A 23849-nucleotide genomic window follows, 5' to 3' on the forward strand; every position below is an offset into this window, starting at 1 on the left:
AATTTCTTCTTTTTTTTTCTGAAAATAAGTCGTAATGCCGCAGAATTATCCACACGTCGCGTCGTCTGCTATTACCAATAATAGTACTATTTTCATTTGTAAGGTAAAAAATAACTTATTGCTTTATTGTAAGTTAAAAAGTTACAGTGTTGGTGTCCAGCAGTAGTTTTATGTCGAGTCCCAGGTGCTCTGACAGAGGAACAACCAGCTGGATCAGGAAGTTTTCTGCTGTGCTGAACATCAAACAGGCTGCAGCAAGAAGGCTGAACAAACAGCCTACTTGTTTTTGCAAATGTTGAATTTGTTCCAGCTTTTTGACTTTCCTTGCCAGCCAGTGTCGTCTGTACTGAGGTCCTGTATCAGAGCCGACTGGGAGCGAGACCCTGTTCCATTTGTTGTTCCCTGCCCAAACCCCCTCTGTTCACCACTACACGGAGCAGCAACTGTATATAAACAATATGTTGGTTCCAGAGGAGTACAAATTTGTTAAACCTAAATATGAAATGGGAGGGAGGCAGGGGAGAGGAGCAGATCAGCCACAATGGAACAGGGTGCTTTTTTTTTTCTTTTAGTACCAAAAAAAGTGGCAATCGAAATGCTCCTCCGTTGCCAAAAGTAGTTCCATATTACACCTTGATGTATGCGCACAAACACTCACTCACACACGCTCAGACGCAATCACATGCACCTTCAAAAGCGATAAGAAGACAGAACATGATTGTGATGTTTTCTACAATTGCTTCTCTGAGAATGTCCTTCATTTGTTTTCCCAGTGGAGAACACCGCATAAAAGAATTATTTAAAAAAAAAAGTAAACAATAAAAACCAAAAACATTAAGAAGTGAATCGCGCAAAAAATATATATATAATATTTTCAAAAAAGAGGAAGTCAAGTCAACCCCCGACCCCATGAACCCCTGATTTCTCCTGTTTAAGGTTGTGATACTTCAGTAGTCCGTCATCTTAATCTGAAGTAGTTTTCATGAAGATGCAAGAAATCTGGTTCATCATGGTGTTAAAAGTTAAAAGTCAAAGTTGCTTTTTTTTTTCAAGAAGCAAAGCAAACAAAGGGATGAGTATGTGACAAAACTTATTTAACTGAAAGAATGTGCCAGACAAACTCCTTGAAGTGTTATTTCTCAACAGCTATCGTCGACAGCGCTGAGCTGAAGCATCGCTGGAGCCGACTGGCCAACAACGTACACATATACCATATGTATACTGATTAAAATAGTGAGATGGCCACACGTAGTAGTAAATGACAGCCAATCAAATAGCTATTAACCCTTTCCAAACCAACCAATGACATGCGAGCCAGTTCAGTAACCCCTTCAACCCCCCCCCCCCCAACCCAACGTCTATGTACAATATATTACAGTCATAAAAACATTGCTTTAAAACTAATTACAGAATAAAATACCTTACATATTATCATTATTATGTCAATATTAATAACAATATTACAAAGGTTTTGTTTTTAAAGACTACCAAAATATACATTTTAGTTTAGTTTTTTTTTTCATGTTTCCGTGATGCTTGAGTTAAAAAGAGGAGTTTGTTGGATTTTGTTCTTCCTTTGTTAAAAATGGTTTTCAGACAAAGACCCATCTTGCACAGCTTTTTCTCTCTCTGTTCACATCAGTAACAGCTTAAAAGGATTTCATAATGAAACAAGTATCACATTGAAATAAGATAATAATAAAAAACTCAACATAGTCCCCTGTGACTTTGACAAATGCTTCCGAGACTTTTTTTTTTTTTCCTCAGCTTCAAAAGAAAATAATGGATAACAGAGGGGTGGGGGGTCTAGTTATTACACTACATGAGGACAAAAGAGGAGAGACAGGGGGGACGTTATGTTGAAGTGAGATTAGTACAGCAAAACAGAGTTCGGGATTTTAAAAAGATATTCAGTCAGTGGGTGAAGCCACAGGGAGCCAGGAAGAGCCTGTGGCCGGCCAATCGGGTTGTGCCTTCAGAGGGCAGCCAGCATTTTGATTGGCTCATCAGCAGAAGAGAGGCCCACCCATCTTCAGTGACCTGAGTCTTCTCAGTGGTAGCCATTAGTGAACGCAGTAGCAATCAGAGGTCCCTGGGGATACACAGACCAAGTGAGTGGAGACACGTTCTATTAGATTTGGGAATAATACGTGCGTCCAAGCATGCATTGAAATGTGTGTGTGCATGTTGGTGGGGCATGTGACCTACCCCTAGACCGTGGCCAAATCCTGTGCTGGGGGCGGGGCTAGCAGCACTGATGTAGCTGCTGACTCCTGAGTCCTGGTTGGCTGCAGCATACAGGTCAGCCATTGGTCCAGGGCTGCTTGTGCTCAGGAAACCAGCTGTGCGTGAAGGGGTGGAGCCTGAGAAACAGAGGAGACAAGTTGGGCTTCTTCACTAGAGGGCTTCACACACACACACACACACACACACACACACGCATCTAAAAATACTTTTTTTTGTCTAAGCAGGACATTGTACACACTTCTACCTAAGGCAAGTGTATGCACAAGTGCACACATTCTTTGCCTCAACATGTTTCTCACACACACACACACACACACACACACACACACACACATACCTCTAACTACTGCTGCTGCGGCTGCTGCCATTGGTCCATATGCAGTCAGGGGAATGGCTATGGATCACAAACACACCAAATTATTCCATTGTCATTGTGAATCGCTCTCATATCACATCATGAGTCACGATCTACAGCTCAGTGTCGGTTGACATAACATCTGCACAAATGTCTGTCGTCTAATTTTAATCCAGCTTGTGGAGGGGGAAAAATCCCCAAAAACAGCTGCACATAACATCCCATAAAATCAGACTTTAGGCTCTTTAAATAAGGAACAAAATAATGCGTACGATAACAACAAGGAGGATGACAGTACAACTCAGGGCCACTAGATGGCAGAATAAAGGCAGAGCTGCAGGAGCTGCTGGTAGATGCAGGGGCCATACTCACTAAACAAGTAGCTCCTAACTGGCTGAATTAGGTTAAATTATGAGTGTAGAGAATTTAGAGGCAGTCCAAAGAACTCCCGAGTCATTAAAGACCTGCTCACAATTTGTCAAATGCTGCTAATTTAATGTCATCTTTTAATTTGGTTGCGTTTCATTTTCGACTTTTAATTTAAATTGAATGTATTATTTAATTAAACTACAATCTAAATTTATATTTTAACTTAATTGTTTGTTTGAATTAATGCACATTTTAATAAAAAATTCAAGTTTGTTTCTCCTGCTTGTTCTCCTATCTTAAGAATTCTCAGTAGAAGTTGCTCTCAGCAGCTTTGCGAATAGCTCTTAAGAGGAACCTCTTGGCTAGGAACTCTTAGTGGCAATTTAAGACGACTCTTACTGGTAAGATAACTGGCACTTTGTTAATATGGCCACAGGATTCACAGACAGACAGTTTATTGTAAGTTTAAAGGATCATTTGTAGAGTCACAGGATCATACACGTCTCTAAAGATGTGTAAAAAATGTGATTGGAATAATTGCAGGAAGCTACAAAGCTCGTGTTTTTGCCTACTTTATTACCTGAGTAAAATGGGTCATTATTATAGTAAACAACCTGACTATTCTCATCAAAGGCAGAGTCAGATCACATGAAACCTAAAGAAATAGTTTGACATTTGGGGAAATACGATTAAAGGCTTTCTTGCCATCAGTTTCATTTGACTTTTTGCTGCTAAATAGCTTCTTTTTTTTTTTTTTTCTCGGGCCCTTGGAGGAATGAGGAGCCACTGACCTGCCAGTTCATGAGGGTGGGATGATGTCAGGAGGGGGGTCCTCTCTAAATGGAATTCTAGAAACAGAGAAGGTCAAGAGAGAGTGCTTTGTAAATACAGTCACCATCCACCGGCCAGACTACAAAGCCCCCACACACACACACACACACACACACAAAGAGATTTAACCACACTAGAACGCTAACATGGAAGCACAAGCACAACATGTTACACCTCTACTGTAAGGACAGACAGGCAGGAAGTTAGGAGCAAAGGAAGAGGAGGGGCAACACAGCCAAATGAAAGGAGGTTACATAAGAAGATCAAATAAACGAGGAGAAAGGAGAAAACAGGCAAATGATGGACATTTGAGATTTGAGACGCAAGGAGATATTATAAGAGAAGGAGGAGGGTTTGGAAAGCCAGACAGGAACAATTTTAAAAACGTGTGTGTGTGTGTGTGTATGTGTGTGTGTGTGTGTGTGTGTGTGTGTGTGTGTGTGTGTGTGTGTGTGTGCGTGCGTGCGTGCGTGCGTGCGTGTGTGTGTGTGTGTTTGGCAATGGGGGAAGTCAGTGGGAGGCAGATCAGGGGCTCAGGGACACCTTACAGTTAAAACAAGCAAAAATACAGTTAAAAAGGCAAATATAATTAAAACAAACAATTTTGATGGAGAGTGGGGTCATGTGGGTTTTGAGGGAGGTTTTAAAGGTTGGTAGAGACTCTATGGTACGGATGGATAGCGGGGGGGAGTTCCAAAGGCGAGGAGCAGAATGTCTGAAGGCTCTAAACCCCATTGTGGACAGGCGGGCAGAAGGAGTGAAAATCAGTGTAAATCAACTACATGCTACAGCCTGTATCCTTTAAACTTACTTACTTCTCCCTGTTAAAAGACATATAGAGAGTGCATTAAATGTTATATGTATATGGACTTACCTGGGAATTGGTAAGTGTAACCAGGAGCAATTCCAGAGTAACTACGGCTGGTGTAGGTAGCAGTCTGGAAACCTGGGTAACCTGTTAAAAATTAGAAATAATCATCCGTTTAGTTAACTTGGCTGAATAAGGACACATGAAGACATAAAGACAGAAACTTTATTAAATGTGATTGATCTGCGGGTTAACATGAAAATGAGTAACATATTAGATTACATATCGATTAGTTTTACATGAAGAAAACCTGCCTACTAGTAGTAGGATTGTCATCATAAACCTTTACAGCCGTTAATGTTGTGTATGCAACAATACATTCGCCTGCTGCTAACCAGTCTCCTGTCAGCTATTTCTCTCTGCTCCAATGCAGCAAGTATCCAAAGTATGTGATGTCGCATTATCAACATTACATTTGATATAAATATGACCAATTTCTTTAATAAAAAAAACAAGCTTAGCCATTATTAAGTATGCACTACTTGACACCGAGTATGATTATTAAAGCGTCCACATTATCATAACAGATTTTTTCCTGTATTTCTTAAAAGGCAGTGACACACCAACCCGATAATCAGGGTCACCAAAGAGGAATTATGAACAAACCAGACCGAATGACCGAATGGCCCTCCCTTCATATCCCTTCACGTAAGATTCACTGGTACACTTTCATTTACAAGACCCTTCTTGGCTGATCACCTCCTTACTTAGTTCACCTGCTGCAGCCAAAGTCTGTCACATACAATACCCGGTCCTCAATTCATCGTCAATTAAGCATTCCAAAAACCAACTCTGCCTCTGGTCTCGCATCTTTTCAATCTGCTGCCGCTCGCGACTGGAATGCTCTGCAAAAGAGTCTCAAACTGGACAAACTAATTTCCATTTCATCCTTCAAAACCATAATATCATCCTTGTTCACGGACATATGCAGTTGCTTCTCTACATAATAAATGTTTCCAGCTAAATATTTAAATGGTTTCTACCTCTCTTACTCACCCATGTACCTGTGCACTTATCTCGTTATAAGTGTTTATTGATTTCTGTGTAGTATTTCAAATTGTATTTTTTATGTAGTTTCTAAACTGTATGTGTTTCTAATGTATTCATTATCTAGCCCTCTTCCCTTTCCCTAAGTGGCTATGCCACTTGTCAGGCCGTCATTGTAAATAAGAACCTGTTCTTAATGACTTGCCTGTAAAAATAAAGGTGAAATAAAAAAATAAAAAATAAATGAGTAAACAACATCTACAGCCAGACAATGGGGACTACAGTAAAGCACAATGTCAAATGTCCAGTAGAGGGAGCCAAACAACCACAAATGCCACACACAGCTCTCAGTTTGTTTTTCTCAATGAGAACGCATTCAAACCATATTTAACTCCAGTGCCCTTCAGCCTGTGACCTCTAAATGTTTACATCATAGATCATGGTTTTATTCGCTGGAGATGAGCACGTAAGAATCGGCTTGGAGATTAATATCAACCAAATTAAGAAGCCAATTTTAAGTTAACTGGATTTTGCTTCTTAACAAGGAGCCACAGACGACATGCTTAACATGGCACGGGTTTAGTTTTGTATTGCAGGATAAAGACAAAGAGCACTAAACAGGCCAAGATGCACGTGAAATTTGCGGTGTGTTCAGCAAGTTGCTGTCCATGACAAATGCGTTATTATTGGGATAAATGTACATCAAAAATAAAATACAATTACATGTTTAAATGTAGCTTTAAAACAGGCCTATATGGGCGTCTGGATAGCTCAGTTGGTAGATCGTGCGCCCACGTATAGAGGTTTACTCCTCGACGCAGCAGGCCGGGGTTCAACACCAACCCGCGGCCCTTTGCTGCATGTCATTCGTGTCTTCAGCTGTCCTGTCAAATAAAGGCCTAAAATAATCTTTAAAACAGGCCTGTATTTTGAATAACAACAATTAGAAATTTGGAAGAAAATCTAATTCCAGCAATAACTCAAACTCTTCAATTATATATGTGAAAGTACCCTTTAATTTAAACTGTTAAATACATTACTAATTGTGATATTACGTACAGACCTTTTCGATAAAACTGTGTCAGTGTTCATGTTGTGTTAAGCTTCTGCTCTAAACAACAACACCTACCGCTAATGAATAAAACCTTTAAGGAGACTTCAGTCTATTTGCTTCGGGTACATATCTGATTTTGGATCTTACCCAGCATGCCGATGCCCAGCATGAAGGCGTCCATCCCATAGGGCATCACTCTGGAGCGGCCTCTGGCTGAGCCTGTTGGCGTCATCACCTCCTTGGGCTGGGCTTTCTTACACTCCACCTAAAGCATAGGAAACCAGTGTTGAGTAATAAGTTCAGTATAAAATACTGAGAGAAAGACACAACTACACAACATGACACCCTGGCAGAAAAACTAAAAGCAGCTCAAACAAATCCTAACATCACTGAGTAGATAATGCTCAACCCTTCAAAACCTGAACAGTTTTGGATGTTTATTCATTAGATGACTTTTAGTTCTTAAATAGAAACCTGTAGGTTGATAAGCTATGTTACTGCTGACATGCGTACCATTTTGTTGTTGAGGTCATGGAAATGGATCTCACACACTTTCTCCACCACGTCTTCATTCTCAAAGGTGACAAAGCCAAAGCCTGGAACACACACAAGCTTATTCCAACACTTGCGGTACCCTGGTCTGTGACAAAGACGACCCCAGATCCCACAATTATATGGATAAAAAGAATTATGTAAAAACACAGAATTTCCCTTTCTACAAAGAGTCTTTTTTTTAACACAAACACTTGACCACATTCAATATCTCACACACTTTTAAAAACTCTATAGTGGATATAATAAGACTGTCGCCAGCCATTTCTAACACGAGGAGTTAAACGACAGCAGAACAGGCCTGGCGTTGCTTGCCTGTCAATCAAGCTGTTGGCATCAGGAGGAGCAGGGATGGGGCGTGGTCCATCAAAAACTGAGCCCAGATTTACTGCCTTTTACCAATTTTTACACCCAGTTTCTCTCACTCCACCCTTCTCTTCTCCTTCTCCCTCTTTCCTCACTTGTCTCGTTAAGTTGCGTCCTGGCCTGGAACTATCCTGACCCTGTATCGGATGCATTTTTTTTCTTTTCGTGGACGTTCACACAGTGACTCTATCACGCTGTTTCTCCTTTCATTTATGAGAACGGATGTTTGTAGGTGTCCCTACTTAACATAATGTGTGTGTGTGTGTGTGTGTGTGTGTACCTCTGTGTCTGTTGGTTGTTTTGTCAAACATAAGCATGGCATCATCGACCTGTGAGAACAAAGCAAAGAATAGATAAGCTTTGACATATTAACACACACACACACACACACACACACAATCATTACACAGCATGGGGTGCCATTGTCCCTCTTTAGCATTTGGAGTAAGAGGGGAAAACAGATGGAGAGGGTGCAGTGGAGAGAGGGAGGGGTGACAGGTGACAAAGGAGAAAAGAAAAAGAAAGACTACAAGGGAGAGAAAGGAAGAGAGTGATGGGGAAATGGGGGGGCGGGGGTGGTGGGGAACGCTGTATAAAAATAAAATGAAATACAACCCATCAAGGTAAAAAAGAAGTGAATGTTCCCCGTTCACGAGGCGCTGGAGGAAATGTTTCCCCATTCTTTGCTCGGTCTCCGTCTTTATCCTGAGTTCTCACAAACTCTGTCCTGCTCTCTCTCCCTCGTTTTCCCCCCTTTCATTCGTTCACCCTCACTGTTCCCTCTCCACAAAGTTTACCATTCCCATGGAGACCCTGTAAAGAATTTCAATTAGAAGAACTTGCCCCCCCCAACTAATTTCAATGAATAGAATGGAGGGAAAGGAGAAAAGGAGAGGGAGAGAAAAGCATGTGACAGAAAAAGAAAAAAGGGGAAACTGATGAATAACTGAGTGATAAAAACAAAATAGAAGGTGAAGTTTTGATAGAGGATAAATGAACATTTTGAATCAGAATATAGAACAAAGTGAACTGGGGTCTTTGTCAACACGCTCTCCTTTCATTCTCCTTCTCCCTACATGTTCCTCTTTGCTCTTACTCCACTGCCCTATTCATATTCCTCCTCCTCCTCCTCCTCCTCCTCCTCCTCCTCCCCCCTTTCACCCTCTCCTCCCTCCCTCACTTGTCCTTCACTGGCAGGAAAGTTAGCAGCTTCTGCTCGAGCTCTGACGACAGAGAGAGAGAGAGAGAGAGAGAGAGAGAGAGAGAGAGAGAGAGAGAGAGAGAGAGAGAGAGAGAGAGAGAGAGAGGCCAAGGCCTGGGATTGCTGTGGAAATGACCTTCTGTTTTCTGTCGTTAGCCGAAAACAAGAACTGTGACAACATTCACAAAAATCTGCAACACAGATCTTCCTATATCACATGAAGATACATGTGGAGTATGACTACATGGCTATTTTCATTAGGCAACAAGCACTGAAACTCAAACCAGTGTAACATGAGTAGCAGAGGCCTCTGTATGACCAGGCCATCCGATTTCTAACCTTTACTTCAAATGTAAAACACATCCTTCTAGTTGAGATGACACCTGTGCCAATGGAAGATTTTCCGATTTTCCTTGCCAAATGATGAACACGGAGAGGATCAAGGTTGCGTTGCGTCCACAACCTGACCCTTTTAACTCTCATCCTTGTCAACATATAGCTTGGACACACACAGAGCACCCCCCTCCTCTCTCTGTCCTTCATTCAGTTTTTACCGCTCCTCCTCCTCCTCCTCCTCCTCCTCCTCCTCCTCCTCCTCCTCCTCCTCTTCTTCCCTCATGCCTTCCACCCTTCCGGTTGTCCAAACTCAATGACACAGCAGAGAGCCGGGGAACAGGACAGTAAGTAGACAGCTGCAAGCCAACATGTTATCATAAGAGTAGAGTTACACGTTGCACAGCTAGCCCTCATGTTAGCATTAGCCACATCTATTCTGGATGAGATGACCGACGGTTGGTCTGAGGAGCTTTTGAGCTGTTAAGCCACATTTTTGAAGCCAGAAGCAAAAGATAATATGCTGTGCAGTCATGCTAATGTGTTTCATCTTATTGTCTTCCATTAGCATACAATGGCACGCTGACTTGAGAAATATTCCGTCACGTGTGTGAGCTTATGCTGTGGTCGCACACCAGCCCCTTGCCCTTGCCAAAACCAATAAGAAGATGATCTCCGATGTCCACTGCCCAGGGTGATGTAAGACAATCTGATTGGATAGCTGTGGGGGTCTGAGATTGGCTTAGCAGCGGCTCAGTAACTAACTAGTCAGCATGCATGCAGAGAGTAAAAAAAGTTAAGGTCATATTCTCATGAAGTCCTGACGTTCTCAGATGTACCGAAGAACAAGGGGTCAGCTATGATCATGCGCAGCTTTCCGAGAGCAGCATTAAAAATATCCATGTTTTAGTGAAGCGTGCACCTATTGTCTGAAAAACAAGCGTTTGCTGACAAGTCCATTACACTTTCTGCGAGATTATGAAAGGTGGCATTCACATGTTTTCCCTTCTGTCTCTTTACATCTCCCTCTTTCATTCTCTCCTCTCTCTCTCTCTCTCCAGCCATCTCTCTCTAAACAGGCCAGCAGACAAAGTGTTCAGTCAAGCCTTCTAATCGCCAACTCACATGGGTGAGTGGAGTCCCAACTTTTCCCGTCTGCCCTATCCATGCTGCATTTCTCATCTTATCCACTCCTTCCTTTGCTTACTGCTCTGACTTACTCTCTCACTTGATTTCAGAAAATGGATTTTAATGGTAGTTTTTCATGTGAGGTACTATAAGCAGAATAAGCAGAATAAAACCTTCGGGTAGATGGATGGGTGGATGGATGGGACTGTATGACCGGAATGCCTGAAATGCTAATTATCAAGTTACCTTCCTACTAGTTTAAAACACAATTCTCTGAATCACATGGGCCAAAAGAAGAGAGGTGTTCTCAACTTTCCACCAGGTTGAGGGGGAATCACAAGACTTATGTCTCATACAAACATGGCTGCTGTAGTGACTGTGCTGGTGACATTTAGCAACAGGAGCTCCGATTTGTTCAGTAAGGAAACCCCACATTAACACATGCCGTTGACTCCTGCCTTTGGTCCAAAACACCTGCCGTGTCAACTGACTAGCCATTTCAGTCCAGTGAGTCTAATGAAGTTTATGTAGGTGTGCCTTCAGAAGTATACTGCAAAAAAATAAACTACTGCACGTATCAGAGAGTTGCAGATAATGCATAGTGCATTCTGTGTTTTCCTTTGCGAGGCGGTGCCACAGTACGAAAATAAACAGGACACTGAGTCCTACTCCATCCCAACCTGCACCTTGTAACCAGGCTCAGATAATAAACAAGAAATACCTCCCGCTCAGCAGGAATGCACTTTGGAATTGGCGCTATCCATGATACAGCTTTGGGCTCACATGTCCAAGCAGTCCAAATATTCCCTCATCCTGCTGAGGGAGTGTTGTCTTAGATATGAGTGTCAGTGATCACCAGGGAAAACTGATTCGGCACAGAGCTGCCATTTTATAAAACACAAGTCGGGAAACATGACACATGTCACAACATGCACCTTTGACCAGGACCCACGACCAACAATTAGAAGACATTATGTGAATTTCAACTAGCCCCTGAAATATGGTAAAACCCTAAACATGAGCCAGAGGCCAACTGAGAGAAAACACAGGCAGACACAAGGCAGAAAGAGGTTTGTGCTGTTAATTTATTCCAATCCATTAGGCCTAAATTCTGAAGCAATATTTCTTTTCAGACTCTTTTCCTGCTTACACCAACAGTAGAACCACACACGTAATGTTTGTGACAACTGGATCACTGGCTGTGAGTCTTACAGTCTGTACAAATGTATGCAAGCATCTCTCCCATCGCAGCTACAGCGATGCCACAGTCACACTTCCATGCACGCACACACCCTGCTTTCAATTCATGCAAATGCACACTTCTTACACATTTTTTAAAGGAAACAAAAAAAAAAACACTGGATTACAGCGGGACAATGGACGAAAGCAGGTCACCACGGCAACAAGCTGGGAGGGACTGGAGCAGGGTATGTGTATGTGGGATGGGAGAGGAGTTGGTGTCTGAGGTACTGATTTTGGGTAAAGTGTGTGTGTGTGTGTGTGTGTGGGGGGGGGGGGCTAATACAGGAGCAGCTGTTGCATTTGATTAGTTAATACTGAAGAGCCTGAACTCTACTCAAACACACTCCCAAACCTCCCAAAGTTGGTTGGATGCATTTATGGCCCATCAGATTGGTGTTTTCTCCCTTTCATAGCCACTTTTCTTCCTCCCTATCTCAACATTCTTCCTTTTCTCTGCCCTTCAACCCTTCTTAGCCCCCCTCCCTCTCTCTCTACGGGGGGTTGCTTCTTCCCTTTCAGTCCCCCACCCCATGTCCCTCTTCTCTTCCCCTCCTCTTGCTGCTTTTTTTTCTTCCTCCCTCTCCCTGGCCACTCATCTGTCTCCACAGCATGTGTTTGCCTTTCACCAAATTTCATTCAAAGGAGCTGAGCAAGACAAATGAAGAAGCCAAAAACACTAAGATGTGAAAAGTAAAAGAGCAAAACAGCTAACAAAAGATATAAACTAACAAACTAACTAATACTGTAGCTGGCAGACCAGACCATCAATGGTCAAACAGCATTTTATTTAATTTCTTTCTCCCTTCAAGTCCTCTCTTTCCCCTTAAACATTTGCTGGTTGTTTATTGTAATTAGGCCCCTTTTGCACTTTCTGTTGTGCCTCGACTCAAATGAAAAGGGGAAAAATAGAAACAAAATGAGAAAAACAAGCTTTTCGAAAGCTGAGAGATGTCAAAGGGATAGGGGCAACAGATGAATATAATCTATCAAAGGTGCACAGTCCATTAGAGCAGTGATTCCGAACCAGGGGTTCTTTTACCCCAGGGGGGTACTTCTACAGTTGCCTGGGGGTACATGGAAAGATTGTTGAGTAGCTCAAGTAATTTGATAAAATAGAAATTTTGTTTTCATATAAAAAAATATGACCACATACTGAGCCAGCAGGCGAACAGAGATACATAGCGTAACAGTTAATGTTAGCTAAAAGTGATGGATGGAATTAACCATTGAAAATGTTGGCTGATGGATAAATGGTTAAAATAGCTAAAAGGAAAATGGTTGAAATAGTGAATATTAGCTAATAGCAATGGATAAACTGTTTAAATAGTTAGCTATTGGACAAACGATTGAAATGGCTAAAAGTAATGGATAAACATCCCGCTTCTGTAGTTGTAGCCTACAAATGCAAACCTAACCAAACCCACCTAATAAACAGTTCAATTGTATAAAAAAAATATTTTAACATACAGTATCATATCCACTTTTATGTCATTATTAGTTAAACAATAGCTTGTTTAAACTCAATTCAATGTGAACTAATTTGTAACATGATGTTGGGGGGTTGTTGATAAAGGGGTAATTAAAGGGAAACACCACCTGAATGAAGAATGTTCATATACTCCCCTGGGTGCTCTGTGTCATCTATAACATTTTTCCCAATTCATTATCTAGGGAGCAGACTTTATACTTTGAGTTTTAGCACTCTGGTTTTGGGATTTGGGAGAGAGTTGTTCATGTTTGCCAACATTTTTTTGCCATAAGAATAACACATATACATTTTGAAAACGGACGTAGTTCCCCTTTAAGGTTAGTCTGACACAAAAGGTTTGGAACCACTGCACTAGAGAATCCGAAAGACAGGAGCCTATCACTGAGTGGGATGACTACAAATAGATACAAGATTTGTTTATATTAGTTTACCTTTCCAAACTGATCGAAGTAATGCTTCACATCTTCGATGGTGGTATTGACTGACAGTCCTCCGACAAAGACCTTCTTTGTCCTGGTCACCAGCTAGTAACACAGAAGAAGAAGAAGAAGAAGAAGACGGCATCGTTTACCACTAATCACATTAGGCAGGGGGTAGATGCTGATGATAAAGAGACTTGGTGTTTGTTTGTGTTAAGCTTGTACTTAGTTTAGCTTAGCATGTGTGTGTGTGTGTGTGTGTGTGTGTGTGTGTGTGTGTGTGTGTGTGTGTGTGTGTGTGTGTGTGTGTGTGTTTGTACTGTGTGATGTTGGGTGCTGATGGTCAGGGGTTAGTTAGGGTCAGGGGTCGCTGTGTCAGGCTGGACAAGTGGATTGCCGCTCTTCTTTGGTCACTTGCCTGACTCTAATCCCAGCCAACCAGAGGACTGCGTGATGAGGGGTGACATATGACATCATCACTACTCCTTTTTTCTGTTAACCGCTTCAGGGTGCACTCACCTTAGGCTGAGCCCGGCGGGGAAACGCCACCTTCGGGTCGATCTGTTGGGGTGAGATGAGTTAAGATGAGTTTTAAATTGGTAATAGTAAAAGATTTCTGTTGAAATAACGTACACATTTCAAGACATCCTAGTGTGCATTTAAATGCAGTTTTGATGACTGATGAACTGTGACAATAGGACAGTTATTACAGATATTTAGAGGATTCTATTAGAAGTGAGCTGTGGTTGACATTTTCTTTACCTTCTCATTGTTTTGGAGACCCACAAACCCCACTGCTGTAAGTGTAAAAATAATCATAATAACTGCAAAATCAACAAAGCTTTGTCCTTTACATATTGTTTTTTTTATCTGGCCTTATTTAACCCTAATATGTGGAAAAGTATTTAAGTGATAACCATTCCCTTTGAATTTACATTAATTTATATTTGTCTTTGAGGCCCCAAACAGAAGTAGTGTGTCATTTTTTGTAATGTAATCAGTTAAAAATCATCTATAAGAAATCCTAATTAGTCAGATGTATTTTGAGCTGTTAAAGAGGGCTCTGAGTTTTCAGGCAACCAAAAAAAATATTACCGTTAAAAAAAAAAGGTTAAGCAATAGAACAAATATTTTTCCTTTTCCAGAAATGGAACATATATGCTAATCTGTGAGTATGTATAGTAGACCCTTGTTTATGCAAGCCCAAAAAAATCCAAACACACCAGCCAAACAAACAGGCGTAGGGAACAAAATACAGAGTGAGACGTGAATACGTACATTCTCTAAATTGTGTGTTGAGACACAACTAAATACATCTTAGCCACAAGCTAGACGGAGCAGGGCAGTCTGGAATCCAAAATGAGCATTTAATATTCGGAATACATTTCAGATGGATATATATATATATATATATATATATATATATATATATATATATATATATATATATATATATATATATATACAGTATATTTTTTAAATCTCACAAATCCAGACAAGTTCCATTTTGGATTAACCAGATTTGACTGTATACATATTTCTCCCAAGTGGAATGTCTCAGCAGTGGTCAAGGTTACAGATAAAATTAGAAGCAAATGAGTTTTGAATGAGCTGGCCTTTAATAATGCTAAATATGCAAAGCCTGGCTTGGCATTTTAAATTTGTGAGGAATCTTGTGTTATTCTCACTAAAGCCAACGAGAGAGATGATTTTAGGTCACAGGACCTTGTAATGTATTATGGTCTTAGAGTTCCATCTTTGTTCTAATAATTGGATGTGTGAAGCAAAAGCCCTTGTGTCTCACACAGCCGCTATCAGAGGTATTGAATTGATATTGGCAACTAAAGAGGAGCCTATCAAATGGCCAGAAATAAGTACTTATAATGTGAACAATACACACAATACAAGGGAGAGTGTGTTCTTTCAATATTCTAACAATCCTTTCATCTCTTTCCTGTGATGATTTACCGCGTCTGATGACAAATCTACAGACGAAAGTATCCTACGAGGACCTTTAAGTACCTCTTCGAGAACACGGCGCTGTGCAAGATGCAGCGGCAGCGTCCTTGGAAAGGATTGCAGAAGGTCTTTGCACCTTAAAGTGGGGCACAAAGACGAGAGGAGTCACCTCCAGCTGGTGTGAGCACAAAGACAAAGGTGACAAGGGCAAACAAAGCCACCAGCGACTATAGGCAACAGCAGTGCAACAACAGAGCGCACTACCAAACAACAACACAGCATTTCTTACAGGATCTGTGCTTAGTGGGCCAAATGGAACATAATAGATGAGTGGCTTCATACTGTATGATTACCACCACGGTGACCTTTGTACCACCACCTGTTTTTTTATTAAAAAGATGGGAGCAAAAGACACAAATACTATAAAAGGCAAATACAGATGTAGCCATTTCTATATACTCCAAGTCTCACAGTTTACAGTGCAAGTAACAGTGCACATGTGCAGAGACCTTCGAAGGATACACAATGACAGAATCACACTAGAAGACTACCACAACAGGCAGCAATGTACCTAACCATTATTAACTATTGTGCTCCGTAATCTTGTAAATACATATTTTTACAATAACACATCCTTACAAAACAGTCTTGGTGTAAAGTGGTTGGGAAATACGGCTGCTGAGAGGTGCCTTTACCCTGGTTTTAACAAAACTAGAGGACAGGTGCTACCCTGAGGCCATTATGTGACAGAGACAGAGACCACGAGCTGACTATAACAGCGGTCAGAAAGCAACTCTCACATTTGACAGGCTGCAGTCGCGTACAGTGTATTCAGTAAAATATTTGCCAAAAATCAGTTTCCATCAGCCTGAATGCATACAAACACAAACATCCAACAGCATTGGTTTTTTTTACTAATTTAACAGCATGTGCTGATTTTGAAAACCTGTCTCCTGTCAATGGATCTTTGTAAGATCCATTTGTTCTTCAATTCTGCTTGGAAACAGCCGTTTTTACGTTAGAGGTAGGTAATCAGTATATCTAGATTATGTCACAAAATGAATATATATTGTCATACACTTTCTTAAAACTCAATTGAAAAACTATAAATAAAATGGATAAAATAATCGGACACTGTATTTTTTTGGCTTATCCAGCTAATGAAACATCTTACGAAGTCAAGATGCGTCATCACATTGATGCAACAATCGTGTTAATGCAATGTAATCAGAGACATTTAAGAGACAAACGGTACAGGAAGATCCGTTGACAAATGTTTATGTCTCATGAAATATATCATCATATTTCCCACCCATATTTCACATGTTGTCATGTGAAAACACCAATATTTCATAGCTTTCAAATCATCAAGAATCTTTAATCTGAAAAGACATCCTAAAATACAGAAGGTTACCAACTAGACTAGGTTAGACCTAATGCAATATCTGTAGTAGTGCTACTATGGCTACAGTCATGCCATGCTGTTAAAAAAACATTCCACTTCAGCGAAATAACAGAAAATATCTAACAAGTCATTTCTACATCTGGCTGTACTCAGAAGAAGGCTATAATAAATGAAAACTAAAGCATCTATCAGACTGTCGGATTAGCCTCGGGGAAGACAGATAGGCCACAAAGCAAAAGATAAAATGACTTAGCCAGGTCATTGTTTGCAACACTCAGAAATAGCTCTTCAGAGGCTGGACATTTGAAAAGTGGCTCTGCAATCTAACAGTCCCAATCAACAGTGGTGACAACATAACTACGCGTGAATGTTTAAACCTTTCTAGGAAGAAAAAGTTGCTCTTCCCAGACTGACAAAGAAGAGTTATGACTGAGTGTTCATGAAATGGTCTGACTAACATCCTGCTTCATGACATCCAACCTCCACTCATCCTAAAGTAGCATAGTGAGCCTACAATATGATTTTAGTGGTTTAGCTTTGAAGACTAGACTAATCTACGACCAATATTCACCTCACATGGCCCAGCGCGTCCACCAGTGTTACAAACTGGAAAACAAATAAAAAATAGGACGTCAAATCAATAGATAGATAGCTAGATAGGGATAGAGAGCGAGCGAGGAAAAGAGAAAGGAGAGAGTGTGAAAATGAGAAAGCACAGGGAGAAAGAGAAGGCATTCATTTGGAAAACAGAGTCAGCCCATGAGAAAGTGGGCCTGTCCAGTGTGGCGGTGCAGTGGGGCCGTCTCAGCAGGCAGCCCCTCTGATTTCATTAATTAACAGGACAAAGAGTACAAAACAGATGGGCCCGTAGAGGAACTGGGGCTCCGGTGCTACCCCCACAGGCACACATGCATACACACTCACTTACGAGCACCCACATAATGTAGCACAAACATAAACACCAACACATATACAAAGTGGCGCACATATGTAATTAAATAAGCAAGAATACATGAATACACACAGAAACGCTAATCCACCTCTACTGACAACAAGTGCATTGCCATCACAGAGTCATATACAGACATTTAAGCTGTGACACATTAGCCAACCTGCCAACACATTCTTGCAACAAAATGGCAAACACTGTTAAACCACTGATAAAAAGAGTACCACAGTCTGCCTCATTATGGCACTATAATCAATATAAGCTTGACAAAAAGCTATAAACAGAAGAGGAGACAAAAGGACTTGGCATGTCAATGCATGCACGCAGCGCAAGAGAGAGACTTGGTTTGGGCTCAGGCCAGCAGGGTCAATCTGCACAACTGAACAATGGCACAGTAATTAGTTAACGAAGCTCACTAATGAGGACCCCCCCCCTGCCCCCAGGCCCAACCCAACCCCACCGCTGCCCCCATAACCCTGCTAGGGCACCTCACCAGGGAGGGTGTGTGTGGTGGTGGTGGTGGTAAGGATTTTAGGGTTGTGCGTGGACAGAGAACCCTGGATCTGAGGCCACGCATGGACCACGGAAGCCCAATCCAGTTTGTTTCCCTCAATCGGATTAGTTGCTTTTCAGATCTATACTAATTACAGCACAGAAGCTGGGCCTCCCTCACTCTCCTCTCCTCCACCTTTTCCATCCCCCATCTCCAGTTTTGTCCACGTCAGCACTAACAACTAATCTCCAGTCAGGAGCGAGGAGCTGGTGCTAGCATCTGAACTCTACTAGCCACTACCACTAACTAGGTGTTAGACCAGTAGCCACGGCAGACTGTGGTGCCAATGGTCCACAGAGGCTGGTGCTAACATACTGTAGGTTGTTAAAAGTGCACAGCAATAGACGGAAGCAGCTATATAGGCACCATTCTGATGACCACGACTGTATCTTCACAGATGGTCATGCTAAAAGCAGCAATTACCACCCACTGTAACCCATTTCAGAAAGGGCATTCTTGTTTACCTGGTGTAAAAAAAAATAAAAAATTAAATAAAGAATCTTCTGTATGTGCCTTATTTTTGTCATTCTCTTCTATAAAAAAGGATCCTTTTCTTTCAATTAATGTTTGTTCAGCGTTAAACTTGGGTTATTTTGGGACACTACCAAATTACTAGGGGTATTGAAATTAATCATTGCATCATTCATCAATGCAGTTACAGACAATAATCAATTATTGCCTACTGATGTTTCTTGTTGAGCAGATGCAATAAAATGGGAGGGCTGCTTGAATGTGTTGATGAAAACCATGTGTAGCAATATATAATACATTTGAGGAGGTGGCGCATCGTGATGCATCAGGATATTGAATCATATCGATTCGTTGACAGAACTGAATCGTGAGACCAGTGAAGATTCACACCCCTACCAATTACTGTTATTACACATTACTAGCACATCATCATCATCAAGTACTGTCTACTGCACTTTGAATGTGGCTAAAGAAATATGTTTATTTATCTTAAGAATTAAAAAGTGCACAATAATCTATTACTTATTTCTCCGAATAAGTGAAACAAAATTGTGCGGACAAATTTCACGTCACAAAATCCCATGAACATTTTGTCTCATCTCAAAACTCATATACCATAACTACATCACAAATAATATCACGCCAAAATCTAAAATCTCCCCTCGCTAATCCGAGTAAATGAGAAGTGGCATTTCAGAGAATATCTGGTCTCATTTTTTCTTCTACCCATAACTGGTTCCAGTAAACTATTTCCTCAGAGAAAACAAATACCAGTTGTGCCCTTCTTCTCTGTCCAGAGAAATACAACAGCACACCACTGCCCTAAGGCCACACTCTGTTCCGACAGGAAATCTAACCTCCAACCAAAACAACCTCACTCTAAAAGCTCTTGTGTTGCATGTAAATACTTAGTCCCACAGGTATTGACAGTAACCATAATGTTCAATTGGTGTTTGGACTGTTGCTTTGAAATAATACTGGACGTAACAGTACAGCACTGGGCTGTAAATGTTTAATACCACTTGTAACCAGTGGTATGAACCTTGCACCAGTTATGTAGTTTACTTCTAACCCTGGGTCCTTACACAGCACTCTGTTGCTCTGTTACATCCCTTTCATTCACCTTCCTTCTTCATGCATCAGGCCTTGTAGCGTCTTTTCTCACAAACCAAAGGTTCAGCATAAAAAGAAGGGGGGAAAATCAGAGCCTCGAATATTCTTCCTCATTCCAGGGAGGAATGTCTTTCTCACATCTCCTGCTGATCAAACAATAGTTATCCTCCTCTAACAGTGGAGAGAGGGAGGGGGAAAAAAAGAGTCCAGGTGCAAGAAGACACAAAGTGCTTAGAAATAAATAAATATAGAAAAGAATTAAACTGGGACAGGTGTTGGAAACGTTACAGAGAGGTTGTCACTGATCCCATAAAGCTACGCATGTTATTAAAAAACTGAATTTGACCCACAGTTGACTCAATGCTTGAACAATAATGTACTCTTGAAAGGCTTTATTTATAATTATTTATTAGCACAAAAAAGTAGAAACTGTGTTGCGCTTTTGAGGAATGAGCTGTTTAGCCGCTGCACAACATTCGGTCATTTTGCATTTTTGATATTTCATTGATGTATTGTCACTGTAATGTATTGTGATAAGCAATATAGTCATTATTATCTTTAACTGAGAGGTTTGCAAACACATAAAGAAAATTTAGGCTCCAATATTCCGAAATGTAAACAACAAAATGGCAACCACAACCCTGTTTAAAATGCCTGGTTAGATAAATGGTAGCACGGTGTGCTTCCCCCGCAGACTGCTGCCACAACAACCTGAGCAACCACAGCTGCATTTGAGTGGTTAACATTATTATTGTTTAGCCTTATGCTGTATTTTGGTTTATAATAGGGCAACGCCTAACCCCACCAGTGGCCTGCCAAAAATGTTCACATCACACTCAGGCTCTCAAAGACTGTACCTGGGTTTAATCGTTAATATGACTCATAGAGTAACACTTTACAGTTGCTTAGAACTTGCATCCAAGCTAACTGAAAAAAACTCACAGCAACTGCGCAGAAAGATCCAACTTTGCAATTAAATTCAAACATTTGAAAACTGCACTTAAAAGCACACAGATAATCTTGCACACACACTCACACCTAAGTATAAAGGTCTGTCGTGACATAACATTATCTGTACGTGTGCGTGTGTGTGGCTCTGCTACCCAACCGAGCCGAGTGTCTTAAATTGATGCAAAATAGCTGAGAAGTTGTTATGGAGACATAAATCCCATCAGGCTGTGCAGTTACAGCACTGTCTCCTGTGGCTGGCGTCACCCCCGGCAACAGGCTTGCTCCAACAGCTAACCAACTCTACCTTTCTCCACCCCTGGGCTCTGCTGCCTTTCTGTGCCACCGATTTTCACTCTCAAATGATCCTATTATGTGTGTGTGTGTGTGTGTGTGTGTGTGTGTGTGTGTGTGTGTGTGTGTGTGTGTGTGTGTGTGTGTGTGTGTGTGTGTGTAGGCCACAAACTGACACACCCAGTCCCCATTTCTACAACTAATATACATAACCAAGATAACAACATTCACACCTTCACAGATATTTAAATCTGAGTCAGCAGCTTTGACTCAAACGTAGGGATTCACACACGTCTAAATGTCACTGTCATCCGTATAGTTACAAATTATTATTATGTAGCTAATTATGTAGCTAGCTAAACACAAGCACATTGTGTGTTCTGACTTCTATATCCGGTAACTGATTTGTCCCATTTACCCACATTTGAATCTTCATGTGTCAGTAGTGTAGGAGGGGAAATCACAGAGAACCCTCTGATCACAGTAGTTGTTCAAACAAACCTCAGCGTCTAATTCAATATTTAAATTCAACTCAGACTCATTTGGACCTCACAGACTACCCCCTGACATCAGCTTGGGAACAACTGCCACAACTGTTTCCTTTCCTCAAACTTTTTTTCCTTTGAGAGTTGCCACCAGAAAACTGGTGCTGCTGATATTTTCTATTAAGAAGAAAAAACTTGTGAGCTCTCTACATAAACCTTGTGAGGGTTTAGCAGGGGCTCATACCCCATCCAGGTCCCCAGGTAACCATGGCAATGAAGACCAAGAAAGAACGCTTTCATGTTGGCGCCCTGAACCGGGATTTGGAGAGGGAAATGAGCAGAGAGAGAGAGAGAGGAGGAGGGGGGCTGCTCCAAAACGCACTCCTCAACTTTACAAGCCATACGGTGGGAGGCAAAATGCACTGAGAAAAAAAAACAAAAAAAAAACATGCTACACAGAACTGGGAAAAGTTACCCAGAACAACTCACTGGCAGCATCCAGCTCTTCAAAGGTGGGCCTATAACTCACCGTTTTGGAATCCAACTCGTGTCTGTTTTGCGCCAAAACCTTCTCCACACCGGCTTGTTCTGCGTATGTTACAAACCCAAACCCCCTGCAAAAGGAGAAACAACAAGCAATTCAACTCAAAATCAGAATGAAAATGCACGGCAGCTTAAACAGCCTAATGGTAAAGCATGGAAGAGCATGAGGCATCCAGTGATAGGACGGCGAAGCGCACACGCCTCCTTCTTACCTCGACCGCTTGGTAACGGGATCCCGCATCACCATACACTCCTTCACCTCCCCAAATTTACAGAAGTACTCCTTCAAGCCCTCTGCAAAGACAGCAAGTGTACATTATTAAATAAATCCATTAATCAGATATGACTTTTCCTACAGGCCCTGGTGAGGTGGTGTGCAGGCAGTGGCTGGAAAGAGACAATGGGTTCTGGCTGACCACGTTGTGTTTGTGTCCCTCCAGTCCTCAGAGACTGTAGCCTACACTGGCTATCTGGCTATTCAGCATAACACTTGGTGACGATTGCTGTTCTGACATAGCAGCCAGCAGCGGGATAATAACAAGGGCTGCCGCAACAAGAATAAAATGTATTCGTCAATCAGCTTGCCTTGCGCTCATGGGTCTTAAAATAAATGAATGGATTCAGCAGAGTGAAACAATAAGGAACACAACACGCGAGCGATAACTTCTGCTTTAACGCTGAATAATCGCTCGCTTTTACTATAAATGTCCATCTGCGTAATGAGCGCACAGGAAAAGGCAGACAAAGTCGTCGTATGTGCATGCACTTCCAGTGTTAATCTCACTGCGTCTCGGCAAGTCTAAATCCTAAGAGCTGATCCTTATTGAATAGGAGGCTTTGATTAAACTATTTAGGCTACAGTGTTTCTCTTTAACTCCAGGAAGCCTCACTGGTAAGATGGAAGCTAGAAAACAGGAGTAAACAGGAGGCTTTCATTCAGACTTATTAAAGTAGCGTGCGGGACAGCTCACCTTGTGTTGTCTGCCAACTCAGACCCCCGATGAACATTTTGCTGAATGAGAGAAATACAAGCTGTAAATCACACAGAATAACACGCCGTCTTTCGAGCACATCACATGCACATTCAAGGGGCAAACTGGAGGAAATTATGTGTAATATAGCATCAATAAAGTAAGAAGAAAGCATCGGCCATGTTGCGAAGTCACCAATCGGCCAGTCGGGCCGTTATAATCCCCTGGAGGAGGAAAAAAGGAGAGGATTTTCCAGATGATGGAGGAGAAGTTGGCCTTCTGGAGGAAACCCGAGATAAATAAACAAACAAGAGGGGGAAAACAGGCGGAAAGCAGCGGTGCGTCTGTGTTTCCTTCGCTGAGTGGATCCATCCCACACATACACAGACAGACACACACACACACACACAGCGTGCTTGTCTTTTGTCTCGGCGCTGCTCCGCTCCCGCACTGAACTCAACTAAAGTCCAAGGTGAACTCAAATCGGGCCGAGAGGCGAGCAAAAGGCAGGCGGACGGGCTGAGGCTTTTACCAGGGGTCGTGGGGGGAGTTGTCCGTGCCGGAGGACAGGCTGCTCTGGCTCCCTTCCGTATCCATTCCGCTCTCCGCTGGTATATTCCCGCACTGTGAGGCGAGGAGAGGCAGTGAAGCTCCACTGCTGCTGCTGCTCCAGACTCAGGGGCGGGCAGCCGAGAGGGGAGGGGGGCAGGAGAGGTG

General features: G+C 41.8%; 1 protein-coding gene across 2 annotated transcripts; it reads right to left on the bottom strand.

The window, feature by feature from the left end:
* Positions 1-1747: 1747 nt before the first annotated feature.
* Positions 1748-23849, bottom strand: LOC144516599 (RNA-binding protein Musashi homolog 1-like). Of its 2 annotated transcripts, none has more exons than XM_078248030.1 (14): positions 23665-23849; positions 23133-23173; positions 22374-22455; positions 22148-22232; positions 13961-14002; positions 13454-13546; positions 7910-7958; positions 7225-7307; positions 6859-6976; positions 4677-4757; positions 3763-3819; positions 2585-2641; positions 2209-2363; positions 1748-2128 (listed from the first exon to the last, which is right to left on the bottom strand). In XM_078248030.1, the coding sequence occupies exons 1-14, from the start codon at positions 23727-23729 to the stop codon at positions 2051-2053; spliced, it is 1086 nt and encodes a 361-aa protein (XP_078104156.1). In that variant the 5' UTR covers positions 23730-23849; the 3' UTR covers positions 1748-2050. The 2 variants fall into 2 exon arrangements, with proteins under 2 accessions (XP_078104156.1, XP_078104157.1); XM_078248031.1 differs by having other exon boundaries at positions 1748-2092; positions 23665-23847.

This window comes from Sander vitreus, chromosome 4 (genome assembly GCF_031162955.1).
Source record: "Sander vitreus isolate 19-12246 chromosome 4, sanVit1, whole genome shotgun sequence".
NCBI lineage: Eukaryota > Metazoa > Chordata > Actinopteri > Perciformes > Percidae > Sander > Sander vitreus.